This window comes from Phycodurus eques, chromosome 4, assembly GCF_024500275.1.
Source record: "Phycodurus eques isolate BA_2022a chromosome 4, UOR_Pequ_1.1, whole genome shotgun sequence".
NCBI classification, from domain to species: Eukaryota; Metazoa; Chordata; class Actinopteri; order Syngnathiformes; family Syngnathidae; genus Phycodurus; species Phycodurus eques.
The window spans coordinates 20,499,084-20,521,797 of record NC_084528.1 but is presented as its reverse complement, the minus strand read 5'-3'; the positions used below and the strand labels follow the sequence as shown (position 1 = coordinate 20,521,797).

Below are 22,714 nucleotides of genomic sequence, written 5' to 3'. Positions count from 1 at the left end.
TATTCTCGCTTTTCAGGAGAATTTGAGTTTCTTCAACCATTAACATTGCATCGCCAAAGGTGGTAGTAGTAAGCCATTTTCAACACTTTAGATTGGTCAATAATTTGTATAAAAAAAAAAAAAAAAAGAAATACCACACGCACGTGGGGACTGACTAATAATATTGATGTGTGAAAAAAATAAGAAATTTACCATTTGACAGGAGTTTGCGTTATTTAAATACCATTAAAACACAACGTGTGTGTGTTGGGGGGGCGGGAGGAGGGGTCACTATCACACAGCTGAGCCAATGGCTGGTTCTCATCCCAGCGGAAGTACGTCATAGACAGACATGGAGTTCGTTCAATCAAAAGGCTTGGATGTGGTTTAGGGCGGGCTGCAAATGCGAAGGTGGGATTTTAGCCACCGTCCATCTTCACTTCAGTGAGCGAGCTTGTCGAAAAAGAAAACACAATTTGGAAGTAAAGAAGACTTTCTGGAATAAGTTTTGGCCGTTATTGAAAAAAGACAAACGAAAGCCCATATTATAGGTAAATGTCGTTAAAAAAAAGTGCGACTCTTGGTGGTCGGCTCGACCTAGTTTCCCTTTTTCCTAAATGTGGCTAGCCGAGCCGCTAGCTAGCATTTGATGCCTTAGCCAAATTAGCGAGCAGGTTTACGCTCTGAACGCTTTCTGAAATATTGTGCATTTCAACAAGCAGAACCACTATACCAAAGCTATGCATATAATATTGCATGAATACAGCGTTCATCCACCGCTATGCATCGTGCTACTCGTTTTAAAGCGAGCTCGTAGGTACTCGAGCTAGGTGGACGAGCTTAGCAGCTGGCTAGCACTAATGTTAGCAGGCTAGCTGCTAACCATATCTGTCAGTATTGGAAGAAGCAATTCTGTTTGTATACATAGAGACGAAACGGCCGTGTTGTAGTTGTGTTTGCGTGTCTCTTCGAATGTGCGCAGCTAACGTGTTTTGACGGCTAGGTATGATCAGTTCGAGTGTGGGGGCAACGGTGCAAGCAGGTCTGATGAATTGTGTGCTGTTTGATCCTGTGAGTGTTAGGTGTTACATTACCCCCCACACACTTTGCTAACACCGGTAACTTTGTGACAGACGGAATGTGGACATCGTCGTAGTCAGAGCCATGGCTGACAAGAGAAAACTTCAAGGTAAAGACTTGTTGGAGAGTGTCATCAGTTGTGGTGGCACACACTCCCTCATGGTGTCGTCTTCTCACCTTGCCACAATTGCGTGACATTGTTGCGGATTGTAATGAACGTGGCATTGAGCAGTGGTACAGGTGTATTTAATAATATCCCTCCTCACACAGGTGAGATTGACAGATGCTTGAAAAAAGTAGCGGAAGGCGTAGAACAGTTTGAAGACATTTGGCAAAAGGTGAGTCTCTTTTGCTTCTTCTGACTCTTTTTGGGGGGAAAAGCCACACTGATTAACCAGGAATGTACCTCATCTATGTTTTAGCTTCACAATGCAGCCAATGCGAACCAGAAGGAAAAATATGAAGCTGACCTCAAGAAAGAGATTAAAAAATTACAGGTATGCCACATTCCTTGATTTGTCATTTTCTCACTTATGTGCATGCATTTAATTGTCTCGTAGGCTGCGTTTACGTTGCTGGTCCAAGAACAAAATTTACTGTCTACATTGACTGTCTATTTCCATGTTCATTTCAAGTGGCACAAATCTAATATGGCTCTCTTAAACACTGATGGAGTCACGGAACACATGAAACAATACCGAAAATTGAGCATAAATAACTCCACATCTCAACGCTGGCCAGTGACAACATAGATGTAAACAATAATAAAAATATGAAAGGTAAACATTCATTGAGTGGGCCTTCCCCCATTGAAAAAGAGTGTAAACTCCGCATTACTCCACTGGCAGCTCTTGGCAGATGGATCGATAGACAGACAGACTGGTACCTTGACTTACGAGTGACAAATGTTTTTTTTAAATTTGCTTTGACTTGTGAACAAAAATTTGAGATAAGTGTGCTATATGGTGGTAGTGAACTCAACTCGCTTGACAAGCAGCAGTTTGGCAGATAGGGGAAAAAAAGGAATCAAGCTGTTTATTGCGACTCCCAGTTTGCTGTCAAACTAAACACAAAACAAAGAATTACATGTATTTAAAACAACCACACAACTTTGCCTTTCATTAGATTAATGCTAGCACACAATGCAAAATACCATAGACAGGCTAACAAATAGCATCTATGTTAGTGTTCTAAGGCTTTAAGCATTGAAAATTTGTCACGTTTTCACCCACTGAGATCACCATGACGCATATCCGAATTGTGCCACTTGAATGTAAAAAAATATGAATTTAACTTGAACCATGCATTGTAAATCCAGCCTAAATATTTTAATGTTCGCCTTCCAGCGATTGAGGGATCAGATAAAAACATGGGTGGCCTCCAATGAGATCAAAGACAAACGGCAGCTAGTCGAGAACCGCAAGCTCATAGAAACGGTACGCCGCTGTTTCAGCATATGTATTTGTCATGCTTATGTTCGAATAAAGAAGGGCTCACGTTTTTATTTTTAGCAAATGGAGCGGTTCAAAGTGGTGGAACGGGAAACAAAAACAAAAGCCTACTCCAAAGAAGGGTTGGGGCTTGCTCAGAAAGTGGATCCAGCTCAGAGGGAAAAGGAGGAGACGGGACAGTGGCTAACAGTAATGCATCTTTCTTACTTAAGTTGGACAATTTTCATCAAACCAAGGCTTTATCATCCTATTTTCCTGATCTCTTCCCCTCCCAGAATACGATAGACACTCTAAATATGCAGGTCGATCAGTTTGAAAGCGAGGTGGAGTCTCTTTCGGTTCAAACAAGAAAGAAGAAAGGTGATAAAGAGGTAAATCCACTTTACATTGTTCAGTCCAAACAAGTTGATGTTACTCCAATGAAGCCCCCTCCAATGAAGTCTCCCGCATTCTTATTTCCAATTCAAATCTCCCTATCGTGCAGAAGCAAGATCGCATTGACGAGCTCAAGCGCTTGATCGAGAGGCACCGGTTTCACATTCGCATGTTGGAGACGATTTTGCGTATGCTGGACAACGACTCTGTGCCGGTGGACGCCATTCAGAAGATCAAAGATGACGTGGAGTACTACATTGATTCTTCACAAGACCCAGACTTTGAAGAGAATGAGTTCTTGTACGACGACTTAGACCTCGAAGACATCCGTGAGTACAACCTTTTGATTTTTTTTTCCAAATATCACGTTGTTTTTGTGTCATTCACAATGTTGTTCGTTTTCTCGAAGCTGCAGCATTAGTGGCCACGTCTCCATCGGGTCAGGGAAACATGGAAGATGAGATGTACCTCCACTCGAGCAGCACTCCCACTTCCACCACTTCGTCGTCACCCATCCCCCCATCGCCGGCCACCTGCGCTGCTGTGAGTTTCTCTGCTTTTGCCTGCTGGACTTTAAACTCAAGCTCTGGTTGCACCACATACAGAAGATACACTACTCACGAAAAGTTAGGGATATTGGGTTTCGGGTGAAATTGCAGGATGAACCTAAAAGGCACTATAACCGTGAGAGGTGAAGTTCATTTGACGTTCTCGAAACTTTTGAATGCACATGTCCAACTGTTCACGGTTTCATCCTTTTACTACTCTCTAGCGAGGAGCTGAATGGCATAATTCACAACACGTGTTTGATCCATGAATGGAGCAATACATTTCGCAGGGTCAATTAGAATTATTTTTTTAAACAGTCCTCTTCATCTTGTTGTTCGCATTTGAACATCATGAGACTGAGATGATGCCCAACAATTGATCAGCAGTACCTCGCCATTGCAAGGTTCTCACATCGGATGCTCTCACGGTCACAAAGTGTCAGCAGCAGGTTGCATTGGTGATACAGAGAGACTGGAAGAGTCACAGAAAGGCATACAAGTGGACGTCTTTAGAAATCTATCACTCGAATCATGGATCAAGCATCTGTTGTGAACTTTGGCATTCAGTTCCTTGTTAGAGAACAAGTTGTGGAAAAAGTACTAAGACATTGAACAGTTGGAAATGTGCATAAAAACCTTAGTTAAGAGAAGGTCAAATTAAGTTCACCTGTAAAGTTTATGGTGTGTTTTAGGTTCATCCTGAAATTTCACCTGAAAGTCTAACATCCCTTACATTTTGTGAGTAGTGTATAATAGTGTAATTCCTCAAATAGTGGCCTCCGCTCTCATAGATTCTCCAATTGATCGCCACAGAAACCTGAGTAAATGGTCGTGACACCTCAAATTAAGCCCTTGATTTTCTTTTTTCTTTCCCCCTCAGGAAACAAAAATAACGAATGGTTCTCTGAAGCCCACCGCTCTCTGAGACATATTGCCAAAACTGACTGAACTGCCACGCAGTGTGCGGAGTTCGGCCTCTAGTTGTCACGAGTGGGCAATGGTCAGCAACTAGTTTGGATGCGATTCCAAATTTGAAGTGCAAGTAAATAGCATTGCAGATGTAACTGCCAGTGAAACATGCACATGAGCTTAAACAACATTTATTTATTTATTTACGGGTTTTAAGCGTAATCATGACCCAGCCGGCCAAGTTCTAATTACATAGGTAACTGTGGCTAGAAAGCTAAGCGCGGAGAGTCTCTGTTGCCGAAATGCATGGGGTACAGTAAGTGAAAGGGTGATCAATTATTGTGGCCATCGGTTTCTTCCTTGACAATTGCGCATCAAACAAAAAAAACACACTATAGTCTATTTTATGTGGAGCCATAAAACCTGACACCAGATTACATGGAGTATTCCAAAGAAAGTTGACAAGAATGTGTTGCTGTAGGATATACAGTGAGCAAGGAGTTAGACAGCAAGATTGTAGTGTATTAATTCCATGTGGGGCAAATATTTATTAGTAAACATCCAGAAAGATAAGAACAGGGTTTCTGCGCATGCTCTTGATTGGAATTTCCAATATTAAGGCCTTAATTATCTTAAAAATGACAATCAAATATGTTGTTGAAAGGTCTAAAGAACCCCACGGACAACTGTTATTATAAATAAGTAAAAATGTTCTTATCTGTGGTCGGCAGCCACGTCAGCATTGCAAATGAGAGTATGTTCTCAATTGACTTAGCTGGATAAATAAATACAAATAGTTTATTGTAATTTTTCATGTATAGTGTACCCCCCCCCAAAAAAAAAAATCGTCAATAGTGTGCATTATACATAGGTATAAGGCAAATGAAAAAAATATTTCATATTGTATGAATGTATACTGCCACCTAGGGGTTCTGTAAAAGGTGTACACTTTCATTCACACATTTATATATGTTATGGTAAATGGCCGCTGCTCATCGGAGCATCCTAATGCCCTCGTGTCAACCGCCACATTGCTATTGTTATCTGTTGCTACTGCACTAGATGGCATTAATGCTCGCTCGTGAGTTTTTTATACATTTAAACCTAAGGTAGGAAATGTTTACTAAAAGGGCGAGTTACTCAGCCGCCTTTAAACAAAAAGTAAACAGTGTTGCCGAAGACGTAGTAAACCATCAAGCAGCGTGGCAGTTCAATGTGAATGAATCGAAACTTGAGATTGTGAAAGAACTCAAAGGAGCAAATCCTCTGAAGAAAAAGCACATGCAAAAGCTTTGGGATGTGGGAAAGTTTTCAGAAATGGAGGCGCTGCTGCGGATTGGAGCAGAATGAAGGGCAAGCGGCCTTGCTATCAGCACTGTTGAACTTCGTCTCAATGCTTTGAATATAATGAAGAAAAAAGGTGATGCCTGTGCTACTAAGTACAGTTTAAATAAACGCCCCCTGGCCACTATATGAGGAAGTACTTTGTATTGAGTGATGTACATTCCGTCTCTTGAGTTGTGCCCATCCTCTTCCCATCCCCTCGCTAACCCCCCTGCAAGCCCCCGTTGTGTTCTAATCCACTGGCTTGTGTGCTGACCCAACCTTTCCAAAAAGTGGATTGTCACATGAAGGTATCTCCTCCTATAGGAGAACTCAGAGGACGATAAGAAAAGGGGACGTTCAACAGACAGTGAAGTTAGTCAGGTGAGAGGCTCTCATCTGTGCTGTGTGGCTAGATGAACAGTTTAGTGACACGCACTTCACCCTTGGTCCTGAAGAGTCACAGTGGCTGAAGGCTTCCTGTCCATAAAATTGCAGCACTTTTGTCTCTGTGGGACCACGGCTGGGTACTTCTGGTTTGGTTCTGTCATCTTCAGCTTATGTTGGGCCTCTTTAGTTTACACTACACTTTCCTCCGTGTGCACTTGAGCCATGACCACACGTAAATGGGTAGTTTTTAAAAAGCTTTCTTTTCCTAGATCGGGTTAAAGAGCGACGATCACACACAACAGGGTATTAAAGGTCTCATATTGTGACAATTTAGACCTCCATAGAGTGACTCCCTCACATGGAATTAGTATAAAAGTGTCTGTTTCATTTGAAGAAAAAAAACACCTTGTCATACGAGTTTCCAGAAAAAGCCCCTCTTACTGCTACTTCTGTTTTGCCCAGTTTTATATCCGCTTTCTCCATATTGGGAAAAGCCTGCCCCCTTTCCTCTGATTTGTTGCCTCTGTGTAGAAGACCCACTTGTGAGAGCGCTCGTGTTTATGTTGACAGCGCTGGCTCGGGAGCGGAAAGGGGAGACCGAGATCTTCACTCGTGACGTAGATAAGTTCGAGAAATTCGAATGACCTGATTTTAAGCCTCTTGGCAGAAAAACATCTTAAATCAGGAATGCGTGGACGATTTTAATTCATCGTTGACATATTTACTGAGGCACCATATTGACAATATAACATTCCAAATAATTGGTTGGTTGGGTTGGGAAAATATGTTCCCTTTAAAGAAATCGCTACACATTAAAACACATTGGTGCACATTTTTGCCCATCAGAATCCTGAAAACACAACATCAGTCCAGTCACCTGTCTCGAATTTGGCTATCGTACAAAGGTGAATTCAGTTTGAAATTCTTCATTCCTGTTCAAAATGGTAAACCGCTCCACATTAAAGCATTTTAGGATGCTGGATGGTCTCTTTAAAATTAAGCAATGTACATTAATTTTAATATCAACCCTCATCTACAGTTAGGCCCAGAAATATTTGGACAGTGACACAATCTTCATGAGTTGGGATCTGCGTGCCACCACATTGGATTTGAAATGAAACAACTACAACGGAATTGAAGAGCAGACTTTAAGGTTTATTAATTCAAGGCGTTAAACAAAAATATATGATTAAACATGTAGGAATTGTAGCTATTTTTATACAAACGCTCCTCATTTCAGGGGTTCAAACGTAATAGGACAAATAAACATAACGCTAAGTAAAATGTTACTTTTAAATATTTTGTTGAGAATCATTTGTAGGCAATTATTGCCTGAAGTCTGGAACCCATGGACATCACCAAACGCTGGGTTTCCTCCTTTGTGATGCTTTGCCAGGCCTTGAACTGTCATCAGTTCTTGCTTGTTTGTGGGTCTTTATGCCTTAAGCTTCGTCTTGAGCAAGTCAAGTGCATGCTTGATTGGGTTGAGATCTGGTGATTGATTCAGCCATTGCAGAATATTGCACTTATTTGCTTTAAAAAAACTCCTGGATTGGTTTTGCAGTATGTTTTGGATGATTGTCCATCTGTACTGTGAAGCGCCGTCCAATCAACTTTGCTGCATTTGGCTGAATTTGAGCAGAATGGATATCCCTATACACTTCAGAATTCATCTGGATGCTTCTGTCGTTCGTCACATCAATAAACACAAGTGACCCAGTGCCATTGGAAGCCATGCATGCCCATGCCATCACACTGCCTCCACCATGTTTTAAAGAAGATGTGGTGTGCTTTGGATCATGAGCTGTTCCACTTCTCCAAACGTTCTTCTTCCCATCATTCTGGTACAGGTTAATCTTAGTCTCATCTGTCCAAAGAATGCTGATCCTAACTGTGCTGGCTTCGTCAGGTGTTTTTTGGCAAAGTAAATTCTGGCCTTACTATTTTTGAGGCTGATTAATGATTTGCACCTTGTGGTGAATTGTTTGTATTTACTCTCATGAACTCTCTCTTTATGGTAGACTTAGATACACCTACTTCCTTGAGAGTGTTCTTCACTTGTGCGGATGTTGTGAAGGGGTTTTTCTTCACCATGGAAAAGATTCTGCGATCATCCACCACTGTTGTCTTCCGTGGACGTCCAGGCCTTTTTGAGTTCCCAAGCTCACCAGTGCACTCTTTTATTTTCTCAAAATGTACCAAACTGTTGATTTGGCCACTCCTAACATTTCTGCTATCTCTCTGATGGATTTCTTCCTTTTTTCCAGCCTCAGGATGGTCTGTTTCACCTCCATTGAGAGGTCCTTTAACCGCATGTTGTGTGTTCACAGCAACAGCTTCCAAATGCAAAGGCCACACCTGGAATCAACTCCAAACCTTTTAACTGCTTAATTGATGACAGGTTAATGAGGGAAGAGCCCATGCAGCCTTATTTTTTTTTGTAGCCTACTGAGTCAATTTTCCAATTACTTCTGATCCCTTGAAAAAGAGGCGTCTACGTATTAACAAGCTGTAATTCCTAAACCCTTACTCCAATTTGGATGTGGGTACTCTCAAATTACAGCTGAGAGTCTGCACTGTAAGCCCATATTAATTATATAATTGTATCCTGAATATGTTTTCGTAAATTGCTAAAATAACAAAACTTGTTACTGTCCAAATATTTTTTGGGCCTAACTGTAAATGGAGCTTGAGAGACAAGTCTTAAAAGGTTCATAACCTTGAAATGTCATAATTACAATAAATATTTTTTTGAAAAACACTTTTCGTCCATAAAAATTAAGCAATCAAATGAAAAACGGTACTGAGCGTGACCACGACGTCTTACACTTCTGTGCAAACTAGTCGCGCGCCATTCATGACCTCGGAACGCATTGTTGGAATCAGGAAAAACCATGGACTCCTTGAATGTTTAATCACTTGTAGGTGTTACATGTGGCACTTGCGTCTGTTATTGCAGGAAATTAATTCTGCCCTTGTAATGAAATGTCGGTAGACGTTCTATTTTCAAAGACAGTTTAAAAGCACAAAATCACGTCACTGTTGTGACAAATGACATACGCTGTGTTCAGAATATTTCCCTGTCCACCATATTGTTCCCCATATAGTGAGTTTTCCATTTTGTAGTGCTGTTCGAATGTGTAGTAAGTATAGGTTATCCCCTATTGACTGCCATAAATGTATGCATCAGTGCGTCTTGAAAAGCAATATATCCCATGATGAATTGCGCCAACAGAGAAAAATTATTTTCCGTTTCTGGCGTATTGTTTGATTATCAGCACAAGATAAATTCATGAGTAGCAACATATCATAACACGGATGGACAAAGTTTATTCATTTTGAAAAATAAACTCTGGTTAAAAATTTTTAAAAAGTACCAATATAAAATTATATGATATGGTACATTGTAATTATGCAACAGCAACAATTATGTAATTAATAGTTCACCCGTGTCTTGTTCAAAAACGTTTTCATTTTACAGGTACTGGTGAGTGATTATATAGTTCTCTGTATGGAATGAGTGAATGAATCCGAATACAGCAATAAGTTTGTGTGTGGACGAAAAGCTCAGACAAACCTTTTTTGAAACTATACATCCACGTGTAGACTTGACCTTATTACAGCTATAATCTGTAATTGCAGACACGCCTATCTGACATGTTCTGTTTGGTGCTTTTTGGCTTCCAGTCACCTGTTAAAAACGGCACACCCTCCCTGCTCTCCTCCTTCTCTTCATCCACCACGTCCGGCTCCTCCTCATCCTCCTCCCTGGTGTCCATGGCGAGTGTGGTCGGAGGCGTACCTGTGGTTCCGACCAGCAGCGGCCTAATAGGAAGCTTCAGCAGCGCCGTGCAACAGCATCAGCATCAGCATCTGCCTGCGCAGCAGCAGCAGCAACAGCCTCAGCCACAGAACCAATCGCAGCAGCAGCAACCGCCTCTGTCCAAACCCTCGGCCCCCTCAAACAGCAACCCTAGTCCGCCCAACAACCTGCTGCTCCCAGCATCCACCACCCCATCTCTGCCCACACCCAGCACGCCCATTTCATCAGCTGCCAGTTCCCTGTCTCAGCCTTCGTCCGGGTCCACCCCTGTGTCCAGCTTGGGACTGGGGATTGGCCTGGGCTTAGGCAAAGGTGGCATTACAGGGACCAGCAGTGCCAACCAGATGTCGGCTTTCGGCTTGGGGGTCCACTCCACGTCCCTAAGCACGATGGCGGGGCTCATTTCAGGGTCAACGCCCGCCCCTTACGCGCAGGCGGCAGCAGGGGGCTTGGGCCTGAGCAGCAGCAGCACGCCATCCAGCATTTCAGTGGAAAGCAGCACTTCCATCATCACCACATCCGGCTCCAGTGGAGTCACCACCAACGGGGCGGCCACGGCACTCGGGCTGCTCGGCTCTAGCACCGGCCACGGCTCGCTGAGCGGCAGTATTCTGGGCCTGGTGTCCGGGCAGAACGCGTCGCCCGCCGCATCTCAGGTGCCCCCCAGTTCCGTCAGCGCTTCTCCCGGAGTGGTCGGCATGATGGGGGGTAACGGCGGAAGTGTCGGGATGGTCGGAGGTGTGAGCACTGCGCCCACACGACCACCCAGCGGACTCAAGCAGAATGGAAGCACAAGTATGTAGACTCGTGGCCTGGTTGTGTACATAAGTGTTTCCCAATCTTTATTGAGCATATCGCTGATGTCGGGAGGTTAATTATAGGCCTTCCACCTTATAAGACTACAATATATTTGTTTCTGGTTTACAAATGAGTTCCTTTCCTATGACGGCTTTATCATGCTGAAACTTGCACGTATGCCAGAACATGCTTTAGTCTATCAGTAATGTACATTAACTTGGTATTAACTACATAATTTTCTGTAAAATTCCTTCTCCCATCTAGTTGGAGAGCATTTAATTGTTCTGCCTGTCACTATATGTTGCTGGCATAGATAGATGACCAAAGACAAATTATTTGTAATAAATGCATCAGACTGGTAGGCATTTGCTGATGTACAGTACACATCTTTATTCTGAAGCAGCGGCGGAGCACCTCGGTCATGGTCTGCATTTTTCATCCACCATGCAATTCTTAAAATAAAATGTCATAGGCACTCTTTTCGGAAAAACAAAAACATTTTAACCCGCAAATGCTCATAATACTGGGTGTCCCAAAAATGTTTGACATCATTTGAAATATGAGTATCTGAGTAACTATGTCCATGTCCTAGGCTAGTGTTTTTCAACCTTTAAACTACTCATAAAAAGTTATGGTTATTCAGCTTTTGGGTTAAATTTCAGAATAAACCTAAAATACACTAACTTTTGGCTACTAAGCTTAATGTCAGTGTGTCATGAGCAGGTTGCAACAGGAATATGGGAAGAGTCCCAGAAAGGCATAGAAGTACAAGTCCTTGGAGATTTAATGGTCGATTTATGGATCAAATGCCTGTTGTGAATTTTCCTGTTACGCTCGTTGTTAGAGAACGGTTATTTTTTATTACATTTTATTTTACATCTTATTAAACTTTAACACTATGAAATAATGATTTATTTTGGAACCCTCTTTTTTATTGGAACCCTCAGTTTTGCGATGGAGTTCCGTTTGGATGCAAGTCATTCCGACTTCCTGTGGTCTCATCACTAACATGCGCTAAATCATAATTATAGTAGATATTTGTATGAAAAACAATTGTTGGCCATACATATAAAACAGTCAAATGAAAAGCAGTCGGTACGGCAGGAATTGACCCTGCCTTCCTTTGCTGCATGACCACATATTCTTAGGCTGCTGTGTGAACTAGTTTTATCGTACTCCGTTCATAACCTTGAAATCAGACGTCAGTGCCCAAGTAATAAACTTTTGTTTGAACGTCATATTTTGTTTATAATTCGTTTGTAATTTATTAAGGCCTTTGGAGGGCTGAAAAAGGTTCCTCAGCCCTACTCAAAATGGAAGTCTGCACCATTTTCCTCTATGTAAGTGATTTGCTGTGATGTCCTTCAGGTTACAGTGCCGTAGTGGCTGAAAGTTCCACAGAATCAGCTCTCAGCACACCGAGCCAGTCTCAAAGCAGCCAGCCATCATCCCTCAGTTCATCAACCAGTCAGCCGTACGTTGCTGTTTTCTTTTCCGTTCTTCATTCTGCTCATTGCAGAATGGACTAGAGGTGACACTTACTCACCCTGTATTCCCATGCAGGTTGGACAACGGCCCCAGTTTAATCAGCTCCATCACCCTGCCCCCCAGCTCGCCGTCGCCCTCATTTTCGGACAGCACACCCGGCGGAGGAAACCTCCTCAACGGGCCCCACTCCTACACACAGGCTTCAGAGGGCCTCAAGGTGAACCATCTAATTGATTAGCCAAAATCCTCTGTGTGAAGCGGACGGCTCACACCCTGCCGTGCCTCTTTAAGATCACCACGCATGTCAGAGGAGGAAATGTGTTTACCAATAATCAGTCATTAACATCCATCCATCCATTTTCTGAGCCGCTTCTCCTCACCAGGGTCGCGGGCGTGCTGGAGCCTATCCCAGCTATCATCGGGCAGGAGGCGGGATAAACCCTGAACTGGTTGCCAGTCAATTGCAGGCCACATACAAACAAACAACCATTCGCACACACATTCACACCTACGGGCAATCCAGTTAATGCATGTTTTTGGGATGTGGGAGGAAACCGGAGTGCCCGGACAAAACCCACGCAGGCACGGGGAGAGCATGCAAACTCCACACAGGCGGGGCCAGGGATTGAACCCGGGTCCTCAGAACTGTGAGGCCGACGCTCTAACCAGTCGTCCACCGTGCCACCAGTCATTAACAAATAAGAAATATTGTACATTGATACCTTCACCCCAACCTTTTTAAGTTATGAGCCTGGTTGATTTTTCAATTTCTTTTTTTTCTTTTTTTCTTTTTTTTGCATTGTGTCAATATTTGAGCTACATGCAAGCTTCAGATAAGCTACCGCTTGAGTGAAGTTGAAAAAAATGGAGCAATTCCTGTACTGTAATGCCCTGTGGATATTCAGCCATTGTTTTTTTTTTTTTTTTTTTTTTTTTTTTTTTATATAAACGGGACAAACGGTGAAAGACAGAAATATAAAATGAAATTGCTACGAGCTGCTAGAGGTCGCCAACTCACACTGGCCAGCCTAAATCTAGCTACTGATGTCACTCATTAGGCCATGCCCCTTAAAGACACATGCAACTCACAAATACGATAGTGCATGTTATGTATCCAGTTATTTTCTTTACATTCTCTATCCATCCATCCATTTTCTGAGCCGCTTATCCTCACTAGGGTCGCGGGCGTGCTGGAGCCTATCCCAGCTGTTATCGGGCAGGAGGCGGGGTACACCCTGAACTGGTTGCCAGCCAATCGCAGGGCACATACAAACAAACAACCATTCGCACTCACATTCACACCTAAGGGCAATTTAGAGTCTTCAATTAATGCATGTTTTTGGGATGTGGGAGGAAACCGCAGTGCCCGGAGAAAACCCACGCAGGCACAGAGAGAACATGCAAACTCTACACAGGCGGGGCCGGGGATTGAACGCTCTAACCAGTCGGCCACCGTGGCGCCTTACATTCTCTAATTACGTTTAATTTCTTTATACAGTACAGCGCTATTTTTCTTAAGCCTGCTGCACACTGAGCAATGTGGCCGCGCAACTAGTTTTCACGAGTGGCCTAGGGATGGCCACTGGTTTCGTGCCGATTCAAAATTTTAATTGCCGTTACATGGTGTCTGAACGTTGCAGATTACAGCCACTCAAAATGCACATAAGCTTCCCCCCACGCACAAATACATTTTCACGTTTTAATCTAGCGAGACCCAGCTAGCCGCCGCTCCGTCACCAAGCAGTACAAATATAGTACAGTATACTGTCGCCAACATGCATGCGAGCGATGTATGTAGCACACCGATACACCCAGTGGGGGCGAGGCAACCTCTCAAAATATTCACACTCTCTCCTTTATTCTAGCCCACATCATCTCTGTAGCAACCAGCTTCTTCCGTGACCGTCACGCTATCTTTTTATAGTTTATAAAAGTGATACAGCACAATATGCCGGAACAGGGTCATGGTTTAACGTCGCAGTGTGTCAGTAGATGAAATTGCTCAATATGCGGGTGTGAGTCGCCAACTGTAATTTTTTTTGCAATGGTCCATTCCAAGTCGGGTTCGGGGTGCGGCCTTACGTTTCGTTAACATAGCAAAAAAAATTTGGGTTTTATTTTGGGGGGGGGGGGGGGGGGGGGGGTGGAACAGGTGAATGGCATTTCAATGGGTAAAATTTATTTGATATAACATTTTATTTACAATATTGGTCATGGAACAAATTAAACTCAAGTCAAGCCACCTACCACTGTAGGTAAGTCTGAATATTGCTGATGTGGCAATTCAAATTCCCTCTCTGGATGAATAAAGTATCTGTCCATCCCAGAAAATGGGAGATTTTCGTCCACCTACTAAAACAAGTGCATTGGAAATCAGATTTCCTACTAAGGGCAAGTCGATCTACCCTAACTTCACCAGATGACATTACGCGACAAAAATGATAGACTGACTATATGTCTGCATCGAAATACTCTCTCTTTAGTCATTCTGTAATCTCAATGCCCGTTTCACAGGCAGCATAAAAGGGTTAGGGCTTTCGTTGTCCAAACCTTTTCAACTGCAGCACATGGGCAGATTGTGACTAATTGAGCTCCTATTGTTTATATCAAGAACACTGCTCTTTCACCTCGACACTAAACGTTGTATTCTTCTAGTATTAATATCCTGTCCTTTTCATCCTCTCCTCAGGCTCCAGAGCCTCTTATCTCCTTGAAGGCCATGGCGGAGAGGGCGGCCCTGGGATCGGGTCTTGACGGAGATATCCCAAACCTGCACCTAACGGAAAGAGGTCAGAACGCTCACATGTTGTTTTCTCTCCAGTTCACCTCCCACTGCTGTAGCAGTAGTACGCTTCATATAGTCCTTAGTTAGACTACATAAATGTCTACACATGGTCGTAGAAAAGCCACGATGTATCACACCTCAAATCTTTGACATCTCAATGAAAGCACAATTAGAGTGTAGTTCCTCCACCGAGTAGGGAGTAAATTACAGTTTGTTAGTGAACACTGTTGGTGACCCGCTCTTCTTTTCATCTCGTTCCCGTAGACATCTTCTCGTCGTCAACGGCGCCCGTCACCCCAGCCGCCCCGCAGCCATCCGTATCCGAGGTCAGCATCCCACCGTCGCTTGGCGTCTGTCCGTTGGGGCCCACCCCCCTCCCCAAAGACCAGCTGTACCAGCAGGCCATGCAAGAGTCGGCGTGGACGCACATGCCGCACCCGTCCGACTCTGAGAGGATCAGGTGAGAGAGGGCAGGGAGTTGTTGGCATGGATTTGGAATTGACATTTTGTGTCTCCAGTATATCGCGGCTCATCATTTGCGGACTTGCTATATTTTAAGTAATTGTTTTTCATGGGTTTTTAGTATATAGATGCAAGTCCAAATTTAATTTCTTCATTGTAATACCACATTGTGCCACAACACGCTGGGCAGCACATGTTGCTGCTCCATGTGAGTTAAAGTAGCAGTTATTTGGAGGTTTAAAATTTCCAATGACACATCTATGCTAGTTTCTCATAGCCCGTCTATAGCGTTTCGCATTCTATGTTATATGTCTTCCGATATAGCCGATTTTCCGTTACTTTTTACATTGAAACACTATTTATTTATTTGTTATTATTATTATTTTTAAAGACGATATGCACCCATATTACTGTACAGTACAAAATTATTTTGTAGGTTTTGTCATGGCCTAAAACACCCAGTACAAATTTATTGTAAATAAATATATATTAAAAAAAAAAAAGCTTTCAAATGTTTGAAGGTTTCGCATTTCATCCAAACATACCACGCTTGTGATTGCTCATGGTGACATTGTTGATAGACAGTTCTCATTGTAGGCGAGTCGCTTTCATGAATCACGAAGAATTAGTGTGCTTCCTAATTCCAAATCCGTTGCCAAAGGCGAACGGCTTGACAAAAAGACTGTTACTGTACCAAAAATAGCATGTTCCAGACTCTACAGGGTTGTTTTTGTATTCCTCCCATCTCGAACAATTTTCCTGGTCGTTGTGGCAGACATTTTTGTTGGTCGCCCTGATCGTGGTTTGGTTTCAACAGAATCTCTAATTTTCCACTTCTTAAAGAGAGTTTGAAAACTGCTGATTGGCATTCTCAGTTCCTTGGGTATCTTCTTATATCCCTTTCCTGTTTTATACAGTTCAATTACCTTTTCCCGCAGATCTTTTGACAATTCTTTTGCTTTCCCCATGACTCAGAATCCAGAGATGTCAATGCAAGGGTCTGTCAGACACACACTGATTACAAGCAGACAGATCACAGGTGTGGCTGGTTACCTTTAGTAGCCATTCAAACCCATTGGTGTCAACTTGTGTGCATGTTATCAGGCCAAAATCTCAAGGGTATGTAAACTTTTGATCAGGGTCATTTTGTGTAGTCTCTGTCATTATGATTTCAAAAGAGTAAACACAGTTGTTTGATAATAAATGGCTTCACCAAAGCACTAACCATGAGTGAAAGAGGTTTTTGTGTTATCATTCATATTCTCTGAAAAATGGCCAAGAAATCACAAATTCTGCCAGGGTATGTAAACCTATGAGCACAACTTTATATTTGTGACCCGAAAATAGGTCAGTCCCATCCTCGGCCTGCAATTGCGCCAGTAAACAACAGCGGCCAATTCTGAACTGGAACTAACAGACTTTGTCAACAGCAGTTTGTGACAAATGGAAACTATTTTTGGACATATTGTTCAGTCACGGCGGTCCGTTTTATCCGATATCCGTTATATCTGGGTCAGTTTTATCGAGCTTCCACTGTATACAATGTTAAATTCTTTTCTTTTGTGTCTTGCCTTTTATTCGAAGAACTGTTTGCGCAAGAGAATCTTCTTTTTGTTTTCTCAGAGATGTTGTATGATAGTCTTCCATTTCTTGACAGTGAGAGTGTGAGCTTTAAAAAGTGTGTTTTAATTAGTTTAAATGCAATTAAAGTGTGTCAAAGGAGTAAAACTATATAAAAACATCAATAAGGTCTCTGTCGTGCGGACTTTGGCCTATCATGGATGGGTTAAACGCGGGTGTGGGCTGTATTTGCTTGCATCTATATAATTGGTTTCTAATCCTTGTAGGCAATACCTGATGAGGAACCCGTGCCCCACCTTGCCCTTCCATTATCAGATGCCTCCGCACCACTCAGACTCCATAGAGTTCTACCAGCGACTGTCCACAGAAACACTGTTTTTTATCTTCTACTACCTGGAGGTGAGCCCGTGTCCTGTCTGCTCTGTCCACAGCATCTCATCTAGAAATGTACTCAATTTAGCAGCTTTGGCCTGTCTAATAAAAGTGCCTCGCCTCACTCAGCATAATAGTTCCTTGGCAGCAAGATTCAGTGAATAAAATAGGATAGTTTCTGTGAATAGGTGAATTTGTGAGTGGCGCATTGCAAATGGGTAGGGGAACACCGGTGCATTTTTGCGACTAGCGACTTTAATTCCCACTGGGAAACTTTCACAATGTTTTTCGAATGATGAGCACAGTAGAAGGCAATCACAAAGTCAGTCGCACTCAACATTACCAAAGTACCCATTTATATGTTGCTAAAACAGTGAATGTTGGAAACGTGGCATATGCTTCCAAGCGCCAAATACTTTGGCGCGGTCCCCTTGCCTCACTCGTACAACTCTACATACAAAAGAGTGTGAGAGAACACACATATGGACTAACCGAGTGGAGCAGTTTGCATTTTATTGTTAAAATTGTTCACCATTGACCCGCTAGGGTTTATGCTGACAATTTGTGTCCACCTAACTTCCCTTTTTCTTAAAAAAAAAAAAAAGTTTTAGATTCATTAATGCAAGTGTAAAGCATCTTCACAAGGGTTGGGGTCTGATTTTTTAAAATTTATTTACAGCTTCAGTTGTTTCAATATATCAGTGATGTCTTGTTTACATCACAATTTGCCTTTTGGCTCTATTGTGGCCCATTTTGCCCAATTAACCCATGAAAACTACATTAAAAAAAAAAAAAAAAAAAAAAAAAGAAAATTCCTCATTTAAGGGATTGATCATACAATTTGGGTAAAATGGTTTTCATTCAAGACTCAACACTTTGTCAACATTTTTAGTTTTATTTTCTGTCAGATTGCTGCAGATAGTACAAATCAGTAATTGACCACAATTTAATATTTTTAGAATCATTTATTCTACTCATTATTCAATCAATTAATTGAATTAAAAATATGTTACAAGAACTTTGATTACAAAGGTTTTTTTTCCCCGAGGACTGTTTATTATTCAATTATTATTCAATTTATTATTCAATCCACATCAACAACATTTAAGCAATATTACATGAGTGGGCGTGATGTTGTACACTCAAACCTTTTTGGAACTGAAAGCTACTTGGTTACTGATTAATGCAAAGGAAAGGCTACTAGTTTGATATACACTAAGTTTTGATGGTTCTTCAGGTTCAACGACATGTCACTTGCAGGTTGTTCACACGACAGCTGTAAATAACGATTAGTTTTGTAATCGTTTCAACTGACTATTATTTTTTTCCATGAATTGATTATGAATCAGTTATGTTTGGTCCGTAACATTTCAGAAAATGGGAAAATGTTGATCAGTGTTTTCTGAAATAAAGGCTGTCGTCTGCAAATGTCTTATTTTGACTAAACACAAAGATGGTTGACAGGCTGAAATTCTGTGGATTTGGATAAGTTTAAGTTAAGCAATGTCTCTAAACGATTAAGCGATTATGAAAATAGTTGACTAATTTTTATAATCCAATACTTGTCAATTAATGGTTGCAACTCTAATTAATGCCCTCCCTTAAAAAGATTTATAGATGGCAACAAAACACTACTTTTGTCTAAATTAACCTCCTCAATTCACTTGAACATAGTTCCTTGGCAGTATATGGTGGAAGTATCGGTGTTTTTTTAGTGTATAACAAGAGCATAGGTCATTTTTGAGATTGTCTTACAGCCTGCACATTGTGCAAACTAACTGGAATTGTAGTGTAAAAAAATTATTTTTATTTTACTTTTATTTTTCGGTGTTTAAGAACTGTATGCAGTAAAAGAAACCCCCCAAAAAATAGACTATGTTGCCATAAAGGGTAGTAAACTGAGCAAAGCCTGAGGGTTAAAATGTTAGCTTATTAAGTATGGTGTTGTTTACATGTTTTGACAAAGGGGGCATTTTTGCAAGAGGAAGCACTTATTTTCACATTACCTGTAAGGGGGGGGGGAACAATTATAAAATTCAATAATTTTTTTAAGGAGTTGTAACGCAAGGAAAATGCTCGGAAAATCTTACTGGGGGGAAAAAAAATGAAGTTTCAAAGCTTGTTTGGTATCAGAGGAAATTAAAGTATATCCCAAAACAGAAGGAAAAAAAAAAAAAAAAAGCGAAACTTGTTTTTGTGATTTTCTTGTTCTACAAATGATTGGGAAACGATTAAAATGGGTAGTCATATTTTTGTGGGGGGGAAAAAAAAAAATCAGTCTTGCTTTGTTGCGTCTCCCAGGGCACCAAGGCTCAGTATCTGTCCGCCAAGGCGCTGAAGAAGCAGTCATGGAGGTTTCACACCAAGTACATGATGTGGTTCCAGAGGCACGAGGAGCCCAAGACTATCACTGATGAATTTGAACAGGTGAGACTCTCTTCTGTGCACTACACTTGAACCTCCAAACCTCAAGCACGTCCAAGTTATTATCCTGTAGGAAATAACGGAAATGGAAATAATCTCCACAGCCCAAATGGTCATAAAACCAACATTGCAGGCAGTGTTTTAAGTAACATTTTAACATTTGTAACAGTCATACATGGGGGGGGGGGGGGGAAGGTTAATCACTGTTACTAATATAAAACACTTTGATTTTTTTAAGTTTGAATCATTGTCACAAATATACAGGTAGTTAACTGTTTATAAAAGTAAAAACTAGTCATGTGTTTAGCATTTCAATATTCTAAATCATCACAAAAATTCAAGATCATTTCTTGAATTAATCTTAAAGGTGACATATTTAGACCTCCATAGAGTCACTCTCTAAGATGGATTTAGTATAAAAGTGTCCATTTCATTTAAAAAAAAACACCTTGGTTTTGTCATACGAGTGTCCAGAAAAGGCCTCTCTGACAGCTACTTCTGTTTGACCCAGTTTTGTACCGCTTTGTCCATATTTGGCTAAGACGGCCCCCTTTCCTCTGATTGGTTGACCTGTCACACTTCTAACGTTTGCTTATGATCTTGTCATCCAAATGAGGTTGTACTATACATTGGACTTTTTCCAGTTTTGAGCTGTTGTTTGGTTGAGCAATACATGGGTTGTACAAACATGTTTGTTGTCACCGAACTGAGGGCTGTTGTTTTTGGTGTCTCACAGGGCACTTACATTTACTTTGACTATGAGAAATGGGGCCAGCGGAAGAAGGAGGGCTTCACGTTCGAGTACAGGTACCTGGAAGACCGAGACTTGCAGTGACGCCCCTCCCCGGAGGACACCGAGAGACACAAATGTACTGCTGTCGACATTCCGAGACTGAACTCCAAACTGTGGATAGAGATTGTGATGTGTAGTAGAAAACGCTCTCAACATAAAAAAACAAAGCGGAGAGCAGCGTCTGTATAGCCTGTGTCTCACGCGAAGCCCTCCTCGCTTAAGTAGCGCCTGGCCCTTGACCAAATGGAAGAAAAAAAAAACGCCCCATGGGCTCTCGTCCTCGTCTCTCGATCAAACGTCCTTGCGCTGCCTGAGCCGAGAGGGTCATCGCGCGACGCGTGCGTTTGTGCCTGTTTGTGTGCACACTCAGTATGTGGCATTAGGAAAGCCCGACCCTCCCTCTAATGCATGTTTCTTATCGTTTCTGTTCTTTATTTCTTCCAGACTCCCTTTTGACTCGACACGAAACATTAAAAAAAAAACAACAACAAAAAAACTTTTCATTGTTAAGTAAACTGCCCATCCTGTATTTACTGTAACTTTCTGGTCGAGAATGGGGAGGCACAGTGGACATTTTAGTCACGGTGTTTAGGATTGGCTTCGTTTCAAGACCCTGTGAATGCCTGTTATGGTCACTATTAGACATAGTGAGCGATTATCAATAGTTTTATTGATATTGTCGTGGTCCATTTAAACAACAAGGAGAGGCAAAACGTCGACTGAGAGCAGCGACCACAGGGCCTCTCCCTGTGACAGGGATAGCGTCCTTATTGGACTTGGATTAAATTGCTATGCAATTGAACTGGTCTCTGACTCCCTCTCTCTTTACCAATAAAGTTTGTTTTTAAGTTAAACCTGCATTATTATTATTATCATGGATTTTGTGTTTGTGAGATATGAATAAAGGTGTGCAACATTCAGTACATCTTTACACGAGGATTTGGGATGTTGATTCTTGGCGGGTGAATGTAAAAAGCCCTCACCTCTGTCTTAAAAATTAGAAAGCAAGGGTGGGGAACCTCGTCACTGTTTACCAGTAATCAGTTTCCTATAGCGGTGGCTGACCAATGGTAGCCAGCCAATCAGTTTGTCAAAATTACAACCCCAATTCCAATGAAGTTGGGATGTTGTGGTAAACATAAATAAAAACAGAATACAATGATTTGAAAATCATGTTCAACCTATATTTAATTGAACACACTACAAAGACATTTAATGTTAAAACTGATCAACTTTATTGTTTTCAGCAAATAATCATTAACTTAGAATTGCAACATGTTCCAAAAAAGCTGGGACGGGGTCATGTTTACCACTGTGTTACAACACCTTTTCTTTTAACAACATTCAATAAACGTTTGGGAACTGAGGACACTAATTGTTGAAGCTTTGTAGGTGAAATTCTTTCCCATTCTTGCTTGATGTACAGCTTCAGCTGTTCAACAGTCCAGGGTCTCCGTTGTCGTATTTTATGGTTCATAATGCGCCACACATTTTCAATGGGAGACAGGTCTGGACTGCAGGTAGGCCAGTCTCGTACCCGCACTCTTTTACTACGAAGCCACGCTGTTGTAACACGTGCAGAATGTGGTTTGGCATAGTCTTGCGGAAATAAGCAGGGGCGTCGATGAAAAAGATGTTGCTTGGATGGCAGCATATGTTTCTCCAAAACCTGTTATGTACCTTTCAGCATAAATGGTGCCTTCACAGATGTGTAAGTTACCCATGCCATTGGCACTAACAGCCCCATACCATCACAGATGCTGGCTTTTGAACTTTGCGTCCATAACAGTCCGGAGGGTTCTTTTCCTTTGTCCCGGAGGACACGACGTCCACAATTTCCAAAAACAATTTGGAATGTGGTGGCACAGTGAACGACTGGTTAGAGCATCTGCCTCACAGTTCTGAGGACCGGGGTTCAATCCCCGGCCCCGCCTGTGTGGAGTTTGCAAGTTCTCCCTGTGCCTGCGTGGGTTTTTTCTGGGCTCTCCGGTTTCCTCCCACATGCCAAAAACATGCATGGTAGGTTAATTGACTACGCTAAATTGCCTGTAGGTGTGAATGTGAGTGCGAATGGTTTTGTTTGTTTGTATGTGCCCTACGATTGGCAACCAGTTCAGGGTGTACCCCGCCTCC

General features: G+C 42.0%; 1 protein-coding gene across 3 annotated transcripts; it reads left to right on the top strand.

Moving 5' to 3' along the window:
• The first annotated feature begins 396 nt into the window (after window positions 1-396).
• cnot3a (CCR4-NOT transcription complex, subunit 3a) lies at window positions 397-20,825 on the top strand. 3 transcript variants are annotated; one of them, XM_061674541.1, is made up of 18 exons: window positions 397-530; window positions 1,113-1,168; window positions 1,330-1,397; window positions 1,482-1,556; window positions 2,406-2,495; window positions 2,571-2,699; window positions 2,786-2,881; window positions 2,995-3,214; window positions 3,301-3,428; window positions 5,993-6,049; window positions 9,743-10,673; window positions 12,045-12,150; window positions 12,240-12,381; window positions 14,854-14,953; window positions 15,214-15,409; window positions 17,259-17,391; window positions 19,666-19,791; window positions 20,525-20,825. In XM_061674541.1, the coding sequence occupies exons 2-18, from the start codon at window positions 1,144-1,146 to the stop codon at window positions 20,621-20,623; spliced, it is 2,721 nt and encodes a 906-aa protein (XP_061530525.1). In that variant the 5' UTR covers window positions 397-530; window positions 1,113-1,143; the 3' UTR covers window positions 20,624-20,825. The 3 variants fall into 3 exon arrangements, with proteins under 3 accessions (XP_061530525.1, XP_061530523.1, XP_061530526.1); XM_061674539.1 differs by having other exon boundaries at window positions 3,295-3,428; XM_061674542.1 differs by lacking the exon at window positions 5,993-6,049 and having other exon boundaries at window positions 3,295-3,428.
• Window positions 20,826-22,714: the final 1,889 nt, after the last annotated feature.